This window comes from Solea solea, chromosome 8 (genome assembly GCF_958295425.1).
Source record: "Solea solea chromosome 8, fSolSol10.1, whole genome shotgun sequence".
Lineage (NCBI taxonomy): Eukaryota > Metazoa > Chordata > Actinopteri > Pleuronectiformes > Soleidae > Solea > Solea solea.
Genome location: NC_081141.1, coordinates 25,807,101 through 25,827,235, shown reverse-complemented (window position 1 = coordinate 25,827,235; position 20,135 = coordinate 25,807,101). Strand labels below are relative to the sequence as shown.

At 40.4% G+C, this 20,135-nt stretch overlaps 2 protein-coding genes across 2 annotated transcripts; both read left to right on the top strand.

Moving 5' to 3' along the window:
• Nucleotides 1–64: 64 nt before the first annotated feature.
• LOC131463850 (uncharacterized) lies at nt 65–12,885 on the top strand. Its single transcript, XM_058635904.1, has 13 exons — nt 65–326; nt 1,570–1,617; nt 2,459–2,519; nt 3,006–3,156; nt 3,619–3,715; nt 4,558–4,814; nt 5,956–6,242; nt 8,477–8,766; nt 8,847–8,907; nt 8,996–9,143; nt 9,259–9,352; nt 10,066–10,322; nt 12,046–12,885. The coding sequence occupies exons 1-13, from the start codon at nt 65–67 to the stop codon at nt 12,496–12,498; spliced, it is 2,466 nt and encodes an 821-aa protein (XP_058491887.1). The 3' UTR covers nt 12,499–12,885.
• A 468-nt stretch (nt 12,886–13,353) lies between these two features.
• On the top strand, nt 13,354–17,001 carry LOC131464323 (arrestin domain-containing protein 3-like). Its single transcript, XM_058636752.1, has 6 exons — nt 13,354–13,892; nt 13,981–14,041; nt 14,111–14,282; nt 14,370–14,457; nt 14,556–14,812; nt 16,066–17,001. The coding sequence occupies exons 1-6, from the start codon at nt 13,613–13,615 to the stop codon at nt 16,183–16,185; spliced, it is 978 nt and encodes a 325-aa protein (XP_058492735.1). The 5' UTR covers nt 13,354–13,612; the 3' UTR covers nt 16,186–17,001.
• Nucleotides 17,002–20,135: the final 3,134 nt, after the last annotated feature.

Below are 20,135 nucleotides of genomic sequence, written 5' to 3'. Positions count from 1 at the left end.
CCGCCTGTTTCTCGTTTGGACCGAAGGAGAACATACACGACGTGCTGACACAGACCAGCACGCGATGCCCGGTACCGTGAAAAGCCTCAAAGTTACTTATGATCCTCCTAATGAGAGCGACACTTTCAGGGTGGGCGACTGGGTCACTGGTCGCGTCACTCTGGAAGTGGCTAAAGAATGCGAGATTAGTAGTTTACGGGTGAAATTTAAGGGAAAAGCCCATGTACTGTGGACCGAGAGGTACGGCCAAACCACGGTTGTTTACCAAGACAAGGACAAGTACTTCAGTATGAAAAATTACTTCATTCGAGAGGATAAAAGCGAAGGTAAGTGAGCTTTGTTGTTTGTTGTGCATCGCAGGGAAGTTAGTTTGAGGTTCGGGTTAGGGACCGTCAACAAACTCCCACCAACTCCAAACTGTTTTCCTACACAACAGACCTCTTTTTTATGAGTTAGTAATGTTTTTTGGGGGGTGGTTCTTATATTTTACTACTAAAGATTACTCAATGAATTAAATTGAATGAAGTTCAACTATTTTAATAGTCAGTTTGAGTGTTGTTGTTTTTGATAATTAAAACAAGCTTTCTGATTTTCCTGGTTTCTTTGCTCCACATAACAAAGAAATCATTATGGACCAATCAATTATGAAAATAATCGTTAGTTGCAGCCCGAATGGATGGATTTAAATATTGCAAAAAAAAAAACATATTGGTAGACACATTAAATAAGGCTGTGTGATTAATTGCAGAATAATCAAAAACACAGAAGATTGTGATAATTACACACAGCATTATGATGGAAAATATTTTTGTTGTTGAAACACACGCACACAAAACGGTATTTTAATGTTTTCATCTTGAAAATGATGCTTAAGATCCAAATGTGAGTTATAATGTGTCCTAATTAATTACCATATTGCACAGCTGTAATATTAAACAATGAAGTACTGAAATGACAAGGATTGTGTGTTATTTTCTTATGAGATAAGTTTGGAGTCAGTGGTTCGCAAGAAATGCATTTAACTCCCATTCAATTGGTAATTAATTCATTGATGGTCCCTAAACCAAACTACATTGATCCAGAGTAAATGTTGAATATTCACCATAAAACTTACCATTTCTTTATTTTTTCTTCTCCACTTAAACCAAGATTGTAAGCCTGTAAGAGTCTAAATGTCACATGGAATTTCATTGTTTTAAATCAGCTGATAAAAAAAATGCTTTGACATCATTCTGTGGCCATGGTTCAATATGTATTGATATGTTGTTTATGTACTTTTATGGTAAAACACTTAAAAGTACATAAAGACAAAATGGATATTAAGTGTCAGCTTTGTCAAATATTAAAAATAAAGAATTCTAAAAACCACAATGAACCAGTGTCTTCAATTTTCACTCAGGAGTAAAACACAGTCTATGACGATGAACATTTTTATCAACAGAATGTTATACCTTTTGTCAGTATTCTAAGTAAAGAGAGCCCTCTTAACATGAAAGAGATCATGAAATAATCCACAGTAAATCACCATTTCTTTAAAAAAGACAATATTAAATTGTTTGTTTTTTTCAGAATGTGATGAAGAAGAAGTGATTCTGTCGAGCCAGAATGGAGAAACATGTAAGTAATTCACAGACATGTCTCCGCCTGTGCTGCAGCTGCTCAGTTATTTATTTAAAAAAATGATGTTATTGTGTGAATGGCTTTAAGTGTATTTACGGCTTTAGTGATCTGAGGAGCCGGTTTCTTGTTTGTTTTTATACCCACTCGACTGTTCACATCTGTCTGTATGACTTTGTACACCTGGCATTATTTAAAATGCGTCTTGCAAATCCATTCTTCTCATGTGACCAGGCATGATTGGCCCAGACGTCCACCCCCTGCCCCCTTTATTCAAACACACACACGGACTGTTTGTGAGAACGGAATGTTGTCTTTGATGAGTCTCGATTAACATTAAAGTGGAACTAAACCCCTGAACAACCCTTTTTGCAGGTGTAAAACAGTCTATATGGTATTTAATGATCCAGGTGCAAATCTTCTAAGTTGTGTGTTGTCAAACTGCGGTATGTGTACCACCGGTGGTACGCGAGCTTCCTCTGGGGGAAAATCGGAACATACTGTTCTACTGAGTGGAGCTGAAGAATTTTGCCCGGAGGGTGTAGAATGACATGAATAACAATAAAAAAGGCACCTGATCTCTCACTCCATCCTAATATAATGTCACTACACCAGTGTGTGAAGTATATGTGAGGATGAGAGAGTAAATTCTCTTGTTGGGAATAAATCTGCCTTCTGTGAAAAGTCTGTAGCTCAGTATTTACACCACTGTTGGTGATAATGGCGTTACTTCAAGAGCTCAATACTTTCTCAAGTGGTACTTGGTGTATAAAAAGTCTGAGGAGGCCTGTACTGTATGTCTTTATTCATTTCCTGTTGCCTTTTTTTTTGGTTTTTGCAGACAGCAGTGTTGTCGCCCCTGGCTGCCATTCTTACCCATTCACCTTCCAGTTCCCTCTACAGTATGTACTGTATTCTTTCTGAATGCTTTTATGAAGGAGCCCTTTAATACGGTGAGATCTTTTGCAACCAAGCTCACAGTAAATCGTGACAAGAGCAAATGTGTCCACACTATAATGTATTTCTAACTGCCATTTCTGCAACACCTCGTATTACTTTATATCTGTTAACCACCCATTAATGCAATGTTCACTTATGCAATTCATATAAACGTAAATCTTTAAAGTTAAAGGCTGTGGGTCTCGGAGAATGACTCTATAGAAGTATCATCTAATACTGTTCGTTTGATTGTTTTCTCTTGTGTTATTTGTTCTTGTCGACGTTTGCAAATATGACCCCATTAGCTAGTTATCACTTTACAAATAGATATGTCATCAGTGCAACTTCTTAGGAAATTAAAAGGTAACTGAAATACAAAATACAATCTGTCATTGACAATTAGTTTCCCCGGCCTCTTTGTTCGTCGGCTTCTTGTGCTTGCGTTTCAGGAACATGCCGTCCTCCTTTAAAGGGTCTGTTGGTAAAATTGTGTATCTGTTGGAAGCCAAGCTGAGCAGATCGATGAGGATTCCCACCAAAGATACGGCCAAGCTCAAATTTGTAACAAACGAAGATTGCACCAGTAATCCCGAGCTGAGGGTATGTGTATGTATGTGGGTGTGTGTGTTGCGTTACAGCCTCATTCCTGACATTCCAGGGGGAGAGCAGACGACAGGTCAAGACAAAATGTCAGCATGTTTTGACCTTTTGCATTTTTCTGGATTGAGTTGCTGGGCATCCGTGTCGTGTTAAAACCCCACGTGAAGCATTGTCTCTCTTATTTCTTTATGTGAAAGCAACATCAAACCACATTCACAAACACAACAGGAAGTTGTTATCAACATCCTCAATCCCTCTCACTCTCACCTTTCTATGTGTTCCTGTAGACGTAGATGTTTTAGGTCCAGAAATGTGAGCTCAGGGGCTTTTGTGTTTTGCAGTAACATACAAAGGGAGTTTTATCCAGTAATTATTTGAAAACCACACTTGTTAAACTTGCTCAGGCATGTATCGGACGTGGACGTGTTAAATTCAAATGTTTGGGGGGTTTGTTCCTTTCAGATACCACAGCACGAGTCAAAGGACAAGAAGATGAAGTTATTCAATTCAGGAACTGTAGCCATGGATGTCGATATTGAAAAAACAGGCTTCTTCCAAGGTGAGAACGTTAATAATTTTTATTTATAACAACACAGTGACCGTTTATATTCATAGTCAGCAATTTTGGACAACCATGTTTTTACAATATGTACATAGGTTCTCCAACATACTTGGAAGGGATGGGTGAGGTGAGGGATATTCAACATGCAACTTCAGTAATAAATGTTGCTTAAGTGTATACATTGTGCCTTTTTAAAAGTGCTGATTCAGCTCTGTGAAGGGTTGTAAAAGACCGACTAGATCACCTCAAGAATAGCCTTAAAAAGTCCTTTAATTGGCAAAGAACACTATTCATTTTAGAAAGGAATTGGGGCTGGGAGATAGTCCTGAAATTGGAGAAAACTCGTGGATTCAGAAGAGTGTTTCCTTTTCTAGGTATCACACTAGAGGCCAGACTGCAGCTTGTCCTTTTTCCCATTTGTGTTCCGCTCTCTTGCACTTTATTTAGCCATGGCTCAGGTTGAGGTTTGGAGCGCCTGGTGTCTGGGATGTTAAGGCAGGTGGAGTGAAACTGAGAGCTCAAATCCTCCACTCACAAAAACAACCTAGTCCGAGCAGTGATATTGGCAGGCATGTGCTGCTATGTAGGGCTGTAGAGTCCCAGTCTACTCGTCGATTTATGAGTCGATACGTTCTGGCTCGACTCAAATTCTGATTGGTCGACTTTTTGCCGTGTTAATTTCATACAGTCTATGGTTAATTTGGGCGTGTTTTTAGAACACCCCTGTTTCACAGGTAACAGCGTGTCTTCAGAGAACACCAGGCAACAAAATATCACCCCCCCCCCAGTTGATTACTGCCCTACTGCTATGTTATGGTGATTTTGGGTCTCTTTTTCAGGAGAAGGATTAAAAGTTGTCGCTCACATCCAGAACAATTCCACTCGTCCAATCAAGCCCAAGTTCTGTTTGTACAAAAAGCACAGCTTCTTTGCGGGGGAAAGGAGAAGACTCAACACTGACGACTTCTTGAAAGAGGTGGGAGAACCCATCCCCCCTTCTTCCAAGGAAACGGTAACAAGGATCATCACCATTCCTCATGATGTGGAGCCCTCCATCCACAACTGCAGAATCATCAAATCAGAGCACAGGCTCAGGGTAAGTAAGAAGCAGGAGAAAGCCAACACTGTGTGTTTTTATACCATAGACGGTGCTCACAATTGAGTCAAAACATCAAATTTTTAACACGTGGCATTGCAATTGAAAGGAAACTTGATTTGTCCTGCTTCTTGAAAAGCCGATTTCATCCTTTTCTGAATGATGTGATCACAAGCAGCCAGCGTTAGTAAAGGTCGGAACACACGCTGTGTATGTGTTCTGAATGTGTTCTCAGAAAAAACACATTTGAAGGTGGTTTGAGGGAGCAGTCATGAAGATCAATTTGTCCCCGGTAAGCATTAAAGACTTCCTCCATAGCTGACGTCCTCCCTAACTGCTGTGTTTTCGCAAATATCAATAGCTACCGCAATAATCTCAAGATCACGGTATAATCATCTACGGTCTGTTATCTCATGATCGTTAATTGATAATGTGTGACAACAAGATCATTTATTGGCTTCCCATTCAGTCGTTTCTGGTTGGGCAGTGAGCGATGTAGAAATAGAAAGGATGGAGAACAAGAAATTTGAATTAAAAAAAAAAACTGAGCTAAAAAAGCAGTGTTTGGAAAAAGGAACTGATAAGACGAATGTGCACAGTCCCCGTCACTTGTGGTCTACCCCAGGGCTCCGCTTTAGGCCCCATGCTATTTTCTTTGTGCATGCTGCCTTTTGGGATCAATATTTCAATATTTATTTGTGCTGCTTAAATGGGGTGGAAATATGGATTCTCTGAAGCCCTTACTTCAATGCATTATGACAGAACGTGGATGACGCTAAATATCCTTAACCTAAACGAGAACAAAACGGAAGTCATAGTGTTTGTTCACCCTGATCTGAGTTAAAAGTCTTGGCGTCCCTTTTGACAGTGCTTTTAAATTTGATAAACAGATCTCAGCGGCTATTTTGCTGTTTTTAATTGTTTTGATGTTTTATACCACGTTGCTATACCTTAAACTCTGTAGAGCACTTTTGTCAACCCTGATTATGATGTATGTAAATGTGCTCTAGAAGTTGACTTGACATGACATGTAGCTACGATCCAAATTTGCATCCAACTTATCTAACGACTTCCTTTCATTACAACAAAGGGCTGTCCTGTTGTGTATAAATCACAGCGACATATAACATGTTTTCCACAGGTCTATCTTGACGTCAAATATGCTTCGGACCCCGAGATCAAATTTCCCATCGTAATTCTTGCGGCGTCCGAGGTTCCTGCTGTGGCACCTCCAGCTGCCGCTGCCACCGCTGCCTTTGCACCTGGATTTGCGCCTGGATTCCAGAATGTTTCCTATGGAAATCCAGGTCCAGCAGCCTGGGGCTTTGCACCACCAGCAGCAGCAGCACCTATACCATGTGAACCCCCTCCTCCCTACGGAGCACATGGGATGTACCCTCCGTTGACAGATTTTGGTAATAAATTTTAGTGACTGGACGAAGATTCAGGCATCGTTTTGAAGCATCTGATAATGACTCATCTGTCATTAACACTGTTTTTTTGCGACTTTCTGCTAAAGTGGAACTAAGGATTTCTCACAAAAACACTTATTCACCTAAATTAAGTACACGATTGAAACAGAAATGATCGGTTTTGATACGTTACTATGGTCAGTAACATTTCTCATTTTATACGCCAGGTGCTTTGTGCTGTGATTAATGTTGTTATTGAATATTTTTTTGTCTATTGTCCATTACATTTCTCTGGGAAAGAACTAGAAATCTCTGAAACCCTTGTCAGATTTTTTAACCATAACTTTTATAATTGTAGTTTTTCAGTATTTTGTTTTAAATATTTTGATTCTAGTACTCTAGTTCTTTTTATGGCTTGTGAATGATAGTTTTTTCCTCTTAGTGGAGTAGCACTTAACCCCTTTTTAGAATAATGATGTTTTCCTGATTCCAATTCGGAAATAGACTTGCGGATTATTATCTGGTTCCTGAAAACTGATAATCCAGAGTTAGTGCAGCATATAAAGGAGCCATGACACAAAAATAAAGTAGTGAAGCTCCTCTCAAATTCTGGCATGAATTGGAGAAATCTGTCATTTGACCTAAGCATGTGACACATTTTAGAAAGTGAAAGCAGAGTTCAGACCAAGGCTGACTCATAATAGTCCTCAGTCATTACACAACCACTTTATTTCCGTGACCTCGATGGAAATCTACGCACAAGCGGAAATACCTGTTTTTACATGACGTCATTCTTCTCAGCTGTTACCGTGTAAATCACTAAATGACCAAAAACATTCTTAAATATAACACTGTTATGATTAAAATGCTGATTATGATCGAACCACACTTTGTCTTCCGTTGCTGGCTGTAGAGGCTTAAGATAAGATAAGAAGTTCCTTTATTCATTGGGTAAAATCACACTGACACAGCAGCAGCGTTAGGTTTGAGTTTGGTGGGAAGAACCAGGTTTTGTTTTGTTTTTTGCCTCTGAAGGCTGGAAACTTGTCCAGAGACTCGTTAAGTTAATCAATGTGGGTCATTCACCCACCTGGACCCACTTTGAGGTTGTTGGTTTCACCTGAGTCACGGTGTGAATGAGGCTTGTTAGTGAGTTCACTATGGTTTTTTCTGTGTGTGACTGTTGATCCTTTCAAGGATCCTACGCAACTTTCACAGTCGTTACCAATTTTGAAAAGACTTGGAGTTAACACTAACTTACGGAAGCGTATTGTATTCACCTAAAATAATAATAAAAAGGCTCTGTTTTCATGAGATTCTGTTTAAAAAGATGTCCTTGTTGTTTAGTTTAATCCAGTTTTACTTTGCTTTGGGTTTGAGACATTGGGATATTCTCCTGTCTTTAATTTAATATTGGTGGAATTGTTATTAGTTTGTCGACTTTTGTGTAAAAAAATCTCGTAAAAACAGACCCCGAATTTTTTTTTTTTAAAAACTGACCCGAATAAAAATAAAATCATAAGAACAGACCCGAAAAAAAAAGTCTCGTAAAAACAGACAAGAAAAAAAAACTCATAAATACAGACCCGGAATAAAAAAAAGGTTTTAAAATTATTTAAAACCTGACCCGAATAAAAAAAAATCGTAAGAACAGACCCGAAAAAAAAATCTCGTAAAAACAGATCCAAAAAAAATATATTTTAGAAACAGACCTGAAAAAAACTAAAAATAGTAAAAACAGACCCCGAAAAAAAAAAATCTCGTAAAAACAGACCCCGAAAAAAAAGTCTCGTAAAAACAGACCTGAAAAAAACTAAAATAACGTAAAAGCAGACCCCAAAAAAAAAAATCTTGTTAAAACAGAAACTTATGTCAAGACCTCACACAACCAAACACACTTCAAATAAACTGATCATTAACTTGAAATACAAGTGTGGACATGAGCAACATAAATGAGCTGTCAGGACATGTTAATCCTTACACGATAATATACTTTATCTATTGACTTACTGTCAATTTTAATGATGCATTGATAAAAAATGTAAGAGATATTGTTAAAAATAAAAAAGCAAACATTGAATGGATACTGCACTAGTTGCGTAATATATTCTTGGATTGCCAGGCTGCATATTTCTCATCACCACGTGTGGTTGTGTGCCAGAACAATCAGGAAAATCAGGTTCAATGGCATTTGTTTGCTTTAAATGCAACCGTCCCACATCTTACAAGGCTGAAGTTGCAGACTTGAACTTTCCACTGCGTGTATCTTGGGAGGAGGACGATGACCATCCAAGACTTGTCGATTGAGTACGACGCTGTCAACAGCAAGAACACCTTCACGAATGGAGACACCATCAACGGAAGAGTGGTTCTGCAGGTTTCCAAAGAAACCAAAATCCAGTCACTCGTTTTTGTGGGGAAAGGAAAAGCTCGAGTCGTCTGGCACGAACATCACGGGCAAAATCAACACCGTGTTTTCTGGGCGAATGAGAGCTATTACGAGGTGAAACATCACATGATAAGAGAAGCGAGACAAGATGGTAAAGTATTCCCACAAGAATTGATCATAGACTGTAGCTAATGCAGTGATTTATGGACATGTGACGTTGTTTTTCTCCAGGTACTGAAGTGATCACTAAAGGAAGACATGTGTTTCCCTTTTCCTTCAAGATCCCAGACGGGTGCCTATTATTATTTTCCTGATCTATGATTAACTATATATTCTATTTTTATTTATTTTTTTAATGTTTTTGTAACTTCACTTCAAAGAAATATGCCTTCAAGTTTCAAATCCAGCATCGGTAAAGTGGTGCATAAACTGAGGGCCGAGCTCAGGCAGTCGATGAAACTGACAAAGAAGTCCCACGTCCACTTCACGTTCATCTCCAAAGCAGACATGAATATGCCGGGACTCATGGTAAGAAATACTTGATCTTAAAATAAAATAAAATTCCATGTGTTTTGTCTATGCAGAAGTAAAAGTAATCTATATATATATATTTTTTTTTTTTAATCTATACTCCATCCTTCAGGAGCCGCAGTCTGGCTGCAAGGATAAGTCTCTCCTTTTTGGATCTGGGAATGTTTCAGTTGATGTTCACACCAAGCGGATGGGATACAAGCAAGGTAAGGTGATGATGTAACAGTGAATTCTCAGGGGGTTAAGATGTAGGCAACTGTACGGAAGAGTATTAGTGCCACATGTAAAAAATAAAAATAAAATAAGACGGCATGAATTCTGAGATTAAAGTCAGAATTCTGAGAAAATTCTGAGACTTTAATCTCAGAATTCTGACTTTTTTTTTCTTTAACCTCATAATTCTGAATTGTTTCTCTGCCTTTAGGGAGTAACCACACAAAATGGATATGGACTCCAAAAACGGGCAGAAACTTGAAAACTAAAAGTCCATATTGTACATGTGTAAAATAGTTCAAATGGTTCATTTATGTCATTTTAGAGTTCCTATTGTGTCATAAATGTGAAAAATCCAAATCCTCTTTAAACTGTGATTGCACAGTCAAAACACACAGCAATATTGAATAACTGCCAGATACTGAAAGTTGAAGTTATCTTGGAAAAAGGGGGCCAAAGTGCGCAATCATTGAACTTTTCTGACAATTCTATAACCATAAAATCAAAATAAATCCAGGTATGGATTGTGACAGATGGTAAAATATCTGATCTTTCTTCAGTACTTCATACACAGACAATGCATAGTCAGAAAGATAATAATCCCTGACAGCAGCTTCTTGAGTGGAATGTGTTTCATGCAGTACAATAGCACAGAATAGAGGCAACTGTGACTCTTATGGAGATCCTGTCCCTGTTCCCTTCACAGGCGCGCCTTTAAAAGTCACCGTGGAGATCGTGAACCACTCGAGTCGCGAGGTGAAGCCCAAGTTCGTGCTGTACGAGAAGAAGAGTTACTTTGCCCAGGGTCGAAGGAAAGTTCACACTAACGATATCCTTAAGGACAAGGTAGACACTGTCGCCTCCTCAGGCAGAGAGACGATCACCAAGGTGTTCACCATCCCGAAGGAGCTGCCTCCCTCCATCATCAACTGCTCCATCCTCAGGCTAGAGTACAGGCTGAAGGTAAAGTTCATGTGTTGTGGTCTTGGTAGAAGTCTTTTATTATATTAGTGATCCATTTTACTGCTCATTTTCACTTACTGGAGCTCTTGTTTTAAAGTAACACTGAAAGAGTCGATTCTGATTAGAACCAAATACGCTCTGGAGTGTTAAATTTAAACTTATCTGTGGTGTATGACACTCTTCTAGTGTTAAAATACCACTGAACGAGTTCAATTTAACACCAACCTGGAGTTTATTTAGTCCTAAATGGAGGCATTGTTCATGGAATTAATATAAAAATGTCCAGGGCGTAGTTTTTGCACGGCGGTGAACTTTATACAACATGGCGCTGTTAGTCAGGGCGTGAAAAAGTGCTTTAACAATAAAAAGTAGTGGTAGAGTGGCATGAGACAAGATTAGGACTACGATTAAAATACATCACATTCAAAACAAACACATCAGAATCAGATCAGAACACTTTATTAATCAAGAAACCTGTCGAAACAAGAAAATATAACCACTATTAGAAGAAGTATCTGCCAGTGCAGCAAGAAAATGGCACTTATTAAGTTTTTTTTAGAACAAAAATACCTTGAAAAAAGTCAAATTATCTTAAGCATCTTCAGCCTTAATAAGTAAATAAGTTCAAAAAATTGTGATTCGATAAATACACTGAATTCAAGTCAATTACACTCGTATGTATTTTAATTTTTAATTTTTTTTTTATTTTATCAACTAAATCAGTCTGAGGCAAAGACACGGTTTGTAGAGGATTCCACAAACTGACCTGAATGATTGACCCGGAGAGTAGGGAGTTAAAAGATCATTCAAATACTGTAATAAAAATCGAAATCAGTACAAAATGTGACTGGTAGCCAGTGTAGAGAAGAACACACTGGTTTGACTTGATTTACTGCAGATTAATGATGCAGCATGTTGTAAGAACAGAACAGGAAGCTGTCACTGTTACCAAACACAGGCGTCTGGCACGTACACACAGAAACACACGTTCACAGAAACACAGTCCAAGAAACAAACAAACAAACCTGTGTTCCTGCTGTGGATTTCAAATTCACCTGACTATCTTCTTCCTGATTTCCCTTTGACTCATAGTGACACTCGGTGATGAAAATGTGGTACTGCAACGAAAACAACAGAAATGGCTCCAATTCTTATGAAATAAGTGTTTTGATGTATTAAACTACAAATATTTTGTTACTGTACTTAAGTAAAAAAAAAAAATCACATACCTGTACTTCACTTTGTTATTTATATTTCTAGCAACTTCTACTTTTACTCCACTACATTTCCTCTAACTGTCTTTGTTACTCGTTACTACCAAATAAAATCAGAAGAAGAAGAGTTTTTATTATGGTCTGTATTTACAGTATATAGAGCTTTTCTAGTCTTAATGAGCTGCTTTACATTACACTTTTACTGCAAAAACTTAAGTACATTTTATATCAGAAAATGACTTTTGATACTTAAGTACACTAAATGTCATATACTTTAAGACTTCTACTTATTAGAATATTATAAAAAAAAAAGTGACTACAGGTAATTTTCAGGTCACATACTTGTACATTTACTCAAGTATCCCTTTAAGGTCCTTTATACAAGACTGGAAATAACTTGGCAAAGCGTAGCTTATGAATAGTCAACTTAATCCAAAAGAGGTAGAAGTAGAACAAGTATGTGAAACTATTTTAATTTTAGTTTTAATTTCATTGAATTTTTTTTACAGATCTACCTGGACATCAAATGTGCCAAAGACCCTACGATCAAACTCCCCATAATTGTTCTACCTGATTTTTCTCAGGAAAAACACAAGATGGCCCCTGATGGATTTGGCTCTGAAACATTTGGGAACTCAAATCCACCGGCCTGGAGTTCCGTACCCCAACCCCTGTATCCCCAATCTCTGAATCCTTTGAATCCCCAACCCCTGTATCCCCAACCTCTGAATCCCCAACCCCTGTATCCCCAACCTCTGAATCCCCAACCCCTGTATCCCCTGAATCCTTTGAATCCCCAACCCCTGTATCCCCTGAATCCTTTGAATCCCCAACCCCTGAATCCTCCGAATCCCCAACTCCTGAATCCTCCAAATCCCCAACCTCAGGATCCCCCGCCCTCCTATGCCTACGCGATGTACTCCTCCATTCCTCAGTCTAAACAATATAGCACTAACATGTAAATAGCTGCCTTCAATGTCTAATGTGTAACATTTAGAAATAGATTAATGTCTGTAAAATGAAAAAAGAAGACATTTAAAATAAGCCTTTTATATGTCCCTGAGACAAGGATCTTGCTTTTCTTGTGCCAACCCATTTCTACAGCAGCCTGGATGGACAAACATCCGCCAGAGCACATGCATGTAATATCTGCAGTGTTTGTAAAAAGTGATGGTTCGCTTGGAGACTTGTCACGTGATCTACAGGTGAGCAAATGTGTGTATTACTGCATTAAAGGCACTACAATACAGGGTGTAAATGATTGTGTAGGTATTTTAAGACGGTAGTCTTGATGTAAAACGTAATAATGTAAATATAAATGAGACAATAAAATGTAATGTAATACTGTATTCTATTAATTTTTTGAACAAATAAATACATAAAGTAGAAAATTCCAGTTTATTTCTTTATGTTAAGTTTACAATGTATCATTAGAACCACAAGATATTTCACATTATACATGTGTACAACAGTCTTTGTTCCTTTGTTTGCAGCTAATTTAAGACACTGTAACTCGGATCAGATTACACCATATTTTATGTCTTCCACAATGGTCGCCATGTCAGATTATTAATCTCACTGGCACAGATTCTTGCCGTGACTCTGCACAAATTGTATGAACCAACATTTTGGTTTATTAACTTTGTCGTGGTCGTCCCTTGAGGTGGCAGGGAACGCTCCAATGAACGTTATTTTAGATTAGTGGTACGGTTACAATATAATCCAGTTTCTCCGAATCACGTTATGATGTTATATGAGTTTCTGTATCTACTCTGTGTAGAAATACACTGTGTATTCTATAATAAGACTGTAAACTAACACGATAAGCGTGTATTATCCACGGTTTACTGTGTTGTGTTGAGCCACCATTTCACTCACTTCATTTAATCCTATCGCTTGGAGGCTTCCAGGCGACTGGCTCGAGTTACCTGCGTGAAAGTGACACCTTTGGCTCGTGATCATGTGACCTTGTGTGACACAGATACAGAGTTTCCGGAGGGTGCCGGTCCTCGTTATGTCAGCAGTTATTCTGCACGTCTTTGACTAGGAGTATTGTACAAACGCCGTCGTTTGAACATGACCGTGAAGCATCTCTTGGTGGAGTACAGCCGAGTGAACGAACGAGGCACCTTCTCTCCCGGGGACACGCTCTCTGGACGGGTGACGGTGGTGACCAACAAGGAGACCAAAGTGCAGCGTTTTCTGGTCCGAGCCAAAGGAAAAGCAGAGGTGACGTGGTACGAAGACGGCGGAGGAGGAGGAGGAGGAGGAGGACGGGACACTGTGGTTCACAGCAACAAGAAGAGATACTTTTACTTTGAACACATTATTCTGCAGGATAAAAACAAAGGAGATGGTCGGTGTGGTCTTGCTTTTCTAAAACTGCTGAGTCATTTATTGTAAACTAATGTTGACATGCTGCTTCTTTGTTTGTTTTCTGTAAGGTTCAGAACTCATTAGCGCTGGAAGAAATGTGTATCCATTCACTTTTGTGATTCCCAATAAGTGAGTGTGTCCTAATCTCATTCACGTACACACCTGGTGCCGAAAATAATTCCCCTTATCTCTTCACAGGGACATGCCGTCATCTTATCAGGGCAAATGGGGAAAGATTACTTATAGTTTGCGAGCACAGCTGACTCAGTCGATCTGGCTCGTCCACAAAACCAAGATTGAGTTCCCGTTTCTGACCAAGACCGAATTCCCCTTTGCCTCCAAATCTGAAATGATAATCATTGGTCTTAAGGTAAGGGAAAGATTCTCTGCAAAAAAAAAAACCTTGTGTCGAGTTACACTACTGACAGCTGTTTTTTTTGGGTTTTTTTTGCTGTAGGAGGAGCAAAGTGCGACCAGGATCTCATTTTTCGGCTCTGGAAAAGTGACCATGAACGCTTCCTCTGAGAAAATGGGAGTGAAGCAAGGTGAAGCAACCACCCTGACGTGAGATCTGCTCAGCATCAGCATCAGCAGCAGCCGTACCTCACACGTGACTCTGTTCTTTCTCTGAAATGTAAAACAGGTGAGGCCATGGCGGTCTCCGTCGAGGTACTCAACGACTCGGCGCGCACCGTGACCCCCACGTTCTACCTCTGTGAGAAGCAGACGTTTGTCACGCCGTCGAAGAGGACGGTGCACACGTGCGACGTCCTCTTCGGGACGGGAGACCCCGTACCGGCTGAGAGCAGTCGCACGATAACCAAAGTCCTGAGTGTCCCTGTGGAGACGCCTCCCACCTTCTTCAACTGCTGCATGATGAAACTGGAGCACAGACTCAAGGTGCCAGTACACAATAACAGGATTATTAACTCACAGGCCACTTTATTATGGCGCCGAATAAAGTCTGGCCACTCTTTTCTGACTTCTGGCATCAACAAAGCACTTTAGCCCACTTTAGCTGCTCGCTGGCTATCTTCTCTCTTTTGGACCACTCTCTATAAACTCTAGAGGTGGTTCATCAGTTTCTAAATCCTTATGTTTCCCCCCTTGACTGCTCCGTCCATCAAAGGATTGTCGTCTGGCGGTGCCAGTGCCCCGCACAAGACAATCCAGAGTCCAGGGGCGTGAGTCCCTGTCTCTCTTCATGAAGCTCTTGAAGACCCAGCTCTTCCAAGAGCATCTTCTCTCCTTACCTTACCTCCTCCCCTATCTCCTTCTGCACTTGGATCCACCTCGGCACTCAGTCCACTGTTCTTATCTAGTGGAGTTCTTTCCAAGACTACTTCTATGTAGCTTTAAGCGTCTGCTAAATGCTTAAATATAAATGTAAATTAGTCAAACCTGCCCGTCTGCCACCAACAGCCACGTCACATTCAATCACTTAATCACAGAGTACTTAATAGTTGTCACCCGGGGGGGGTCTCTCAATCAAGACATTAACAAGTGTGGGATCAGGGCAAGTGTTGTCTTGTTGTCTTGTTCTCCTGGCTAATGGTGATGAATATTAAATGACTATAATAGGATAAAAAAAACAAGAGACAAAACACTGGCACCAAAAAGTTCCCTTTGCCTTGAAGTTTACCCACACGCAACTCAACAAAGTGTTACGTATCATATCTTTAAAAACACCTTCCATGTGCACTCTCTACGTGCCTGAATGCATCGAGTTGCTGGGATTTAATTGGCTGTTTAGATATTTGGTGTGCCTAATAAAGTGGCCAGTGAATGGATTATATGCTGACAGTTGATGGAAAGACAGAAACTGCTTTTATAGATAATCATTTATTGGAGAATGATTATCTATCAAAGATACGTGGGTATATATATACATGTATATATATATATATATATATATATATATATATATATATACATAGCTATATATATAGCTAGACATTTTGTGACAACAGCACCACACAGTGGCTGTACATCAGAAAGGGAGGAAAGAGATGGAGGAGGCGGAGGGGGAGTGGTTAGAGAAGAGTCCATGTTTGACTTGGGTCAAACAGAGAGTTTCCAGAGAGTATAATTTGTATTTCCTCCTTTTTTAAGACGAAAACCATATTAAAAGTTGTGTTTTCTTTAAATTACAGGTCACACTCGATGTCCCACAGGCGGAGATCAGACTCCCTCTGGTCGTTCTGCTCGGTTCACCAAAGCCACGTCAGCAAAAACCAAAGAGATCCATCTGGTTCAGGAAGCTTCCCGGTTAAAGGGGGACGCGACATGTGATCAAGAGAGGCTGCTGTATGCAGTGATGACTGGACTCATGGCAACACAGAATAAAATAACATGTAGTAGATGTGTGGTGGAATGGTTGTTTGTTCTCATGATGACCACTAGATGGAGACATGCCACTAAACTGAGCATCAGTAACAGCTGATTCGATTTGAATTAGAGTTTAATATAAGCCGTGCTGTTACCACAGTGAATGAAAAACACATGGAGGTCCTGCATTTAAAGTGTTACCTACCTAAAGGAACAGTATGTAAAATTCATTCTCCCCTCAGTAGCCTTCAGTTAGCATCAAAACTCAAAAGATACTGAAATACTGCTGAACGGGTTGTGATTCGGCTCGCGGTCGCCGGGGTTCCGGCAGTGCTGTTGTTAAATACACCAGACTCCTCTGTTAAATTGAGATTATTTTGCTAAATAATTGAGATTAACGCTTGTTTTCAGGGATTTTTAAGTCTTTTTAGCTGATCTACAGTTCACCATTGTTCGGTTGGATTCTTGCCTCGGACGTCGCGCTCATGACTCTCCTGGCGACGACGCTCTCTGACCAATCACTGGCCAGCAGCCTGTCGACGTCACTCATGCCAGGTACTATCGCGAATGTTGACCCAGTTTGAGAACCATGGCAGAAGACGATGGGTGAGTGAGATGAAGCCTTTTGTATGTACTTCGGAAAAGTGTTTTGCTGCCATCTTAGACCAGAGTCATGGTGTTTCTTATGTGTGACGCGGTAACCTGACGCACTTGGAGAGAGAGATGTGAGCGGAGGAGTCCTTTGTTTGTTCTGGTCTGCAGTCTCACCACTAGATGTCACTAATTCTTACGCACTGGACCTAAGATAATAAAAAAATAAATAAAATAACATGCTCATGTGTGTTTACAAAGTTTTTTTTTTTACTTATATATTATCTTTCAAAGGCAAAAGAAAAGTGAACTAGTACAAATTGTCGTGTTTTTTATGCGTTTACTTAGGGTGCAAATCGCCAAAATTCGACTTCCTGTTGAGTTGAGGTCATGGTTACAGTTGACTTTTTTGTTTGTCTTGGTCTGTAACATCTTCCCACCAAGTTTCGGGAAATTCGGTGGAACCCAATTTTGCCTCTGTTTTCACCTTAGGGGGGCGCTATAGAGCCCTTGAGCAATGCACGGGTCTGAGAACTATGTCAATATCGCATTTCCGCCAGACCTGACCTCCATGCCAAGAGTTTCAAGAGCTTTTAGGCACATAAACCCCCTCAAAAATGACCGGAAAGCCACTTATATAATAATACTACTACTACTACTAGTAATAATGATAATAATAATAAGGATAACAATAGGTTCCTTGCACAAATTTGTGCCAGGAGTAAAATTATTTGGGTGAAATGAGAAATTCTCCTCCATGAGCTGTAACGTGACGTAAACAGACATGAACAAAGCGACTCATCATCTCCTCACAGCTGTTCACAAACTGCAGCAGAGGGACAACAACATCAGATGCGAGGGCTCTCACCGGCTCGCCCTCGTCCCATGGATTCATTTTGCAACAGAGGAGAGAATTGAACAAAGGCACATTCATGACGCTCACCGTACATGTGTTGCCCAACCGGTGGTTCATAAGTGAAACCAGGCCCATGTTCTGGACAGAGACTCGGATATGTTGCGCTGCCCCGGGAGGGGGAAACATGTAGAGAGCAAAACATTTCATGGTCGGGATCCATCCTGGAAACATTAGATCTGGCTATTGTGACACCACATACAACACACCCACGTACCCGGAGACAGAGAGACAGAGAGAGAGACAGAGAGAGAGAGAGAGACTGTTTGGTTCTGATTCAGCGCAAATGGAGCCTGACGATTTCACATCCATCCAGCAAAACAAGAGAAGAAAACCACTGATGTTCTCTCGACATTAATAATAATACAAACACACAACAGAGACCATGGGTGATGTCAACTGCACTGCTGTAATGAATATTAAAGTCATATTTCAAAACAGCACTTGTCATCGCTTGAGTCTATTGCATTTTATATTATTCCAATCGCTAATTTATGTCGTTGTAGATAACTGTAATAAAAGATGACGCGCTGCCAAAACAACTCAGCACGTGTAATTGTTGTGGGATCAAATCGACCGGTTTTGAAATCTAAAAAACGCAGAGCTAATAATAATGGATACAATGTGAGCTGTGACAAAAGCGTTTAGATTCACTGGAATCTAGGACTTCATCCATAAGAGCCAGTTCCTCCCCCTCCTTTGATGCATAGACGATGCTCTTCTTGGGGGTTAAAACATATTTGGAGACATGACCTGAATAGGCCGCTGCCAACTGAGCAGCCAATTGAAAAGTTAAGCTAAACCCATACATAAGTATTACATGAGTAAACAGTGTAATACATGGAAAACGTCAGGTTTCCAGTTGAGGAAGACAAAAGAAAAGTATGTTGCATGCATGAACCGAGAGTGTTTCAGGTCTCAGACACCCTCACCTTGGCGACCCAGCCAGGGTTCTTCAGACCCAGGCTTGATCCACCCCTCCTGATCCACAACCACCTAGAAGCTTCAATGATGTTCCTGGTGTGGCTTTCCTCTCCGGCAACCTCCGAGCCTTGCAGAGATTGCCATGGAAACCCCCTGCAGTCCACCTCGATCGGCTCACGGCGGGGGCCCTCCAACCGTTGGCTCTGCAGGCCTCTACCAGCTCTAGATATCTGGCCCTCTTACGTTCATGGGGCTCCTCTATCTGGTCTTCCCAGTCTACTCATTTCCAACAATGAAATGAGTAGTAGAAGGAAATGCAAAGATTTAGAGGCCAAACACGAAAACACAGCGAAAGAGCTGATGGCATTCCAAGAGAGGAATGATTTTCTTGCAACACCAAGCCAAACAAAATCAGACGCTCCTTTTCCATGTTTAGACAAAGGAGTGGTGTGTGTGGCCACGCCTCTTCTGGACACGGCTAATTGTGCAGATTTTTCCTCATACCTAGACCGCAAATGAGCATGAGAATCTGGCATGTGACTCCACGTCGAGACAGAGTGTCATGACCATGCTCCAGGCCCCCGAAATCTGCTGAATTCACATGTGCATTACACCATGAAGGCGGCATGTGCGCAGACACAGAGGAATGACTTTCTGCAAAGCTTGATTCTATATGGTCATACTCACGCTGAGAGAGCCTCTGGAGAATTCACCTGAGTTAAACCTGAGGGGCGACCGAAGAACGAGAAGAAGACAAAGACTGGAAGACAACTGCTGGAAAAACACCAAGAACAAACAAGGAGCAAAAACCTGCGAGATGAACATCACACGCTCGGTCCGGCATAGAAATGCTTCTATGCTGAGACGAGACAGCGGCGCGGTGAAAAGTCCAAGTCTCTGATACGCAGGAGGCTCTGCTGACTTCACATGGGGGAGTCAGGAGGACAAAAGGGTTAAAGGACACTCGAGTTGCGAGAAGAAACACCTTGAAGAGAAAGCAGAGACGCCAGTGAATGAGACGACAGAAGGACAGAAGCAGCACGGAGATTAAAGGCTGAAAAATCACAAGCTCCTGTGTTTGCCAAATACATCAGCAGAAGAAGAAGAAGAAGAAGAAGAAGAAGAAGTGAGAGAAGTTCATGAAGTTCTTCACATGTGGCAATAGTTTGTCCACCACATAAAAAACTAGTAAATTCACAATCGAGGAGCTACAATTGCAAAATGCATACATGTTATGTTGTATCTGCGTATTGTTAACCTTCAAAAGTAATATTTTAGCATACTTTCAGCATTAAAACACCTTAAATCCTAACATTTTTACTGAGCAACTGGATTATTTTGTGTGTACGTTTCAGCAGAAACACTTCAGACTACAGTTTGCCCCTGATACACCTTTGTTGACATAAAGCCAAGGATTTTCAAAGACTTTCCAGGGCCAATTCCCTCTAATTCAAGGACCAAATGAGC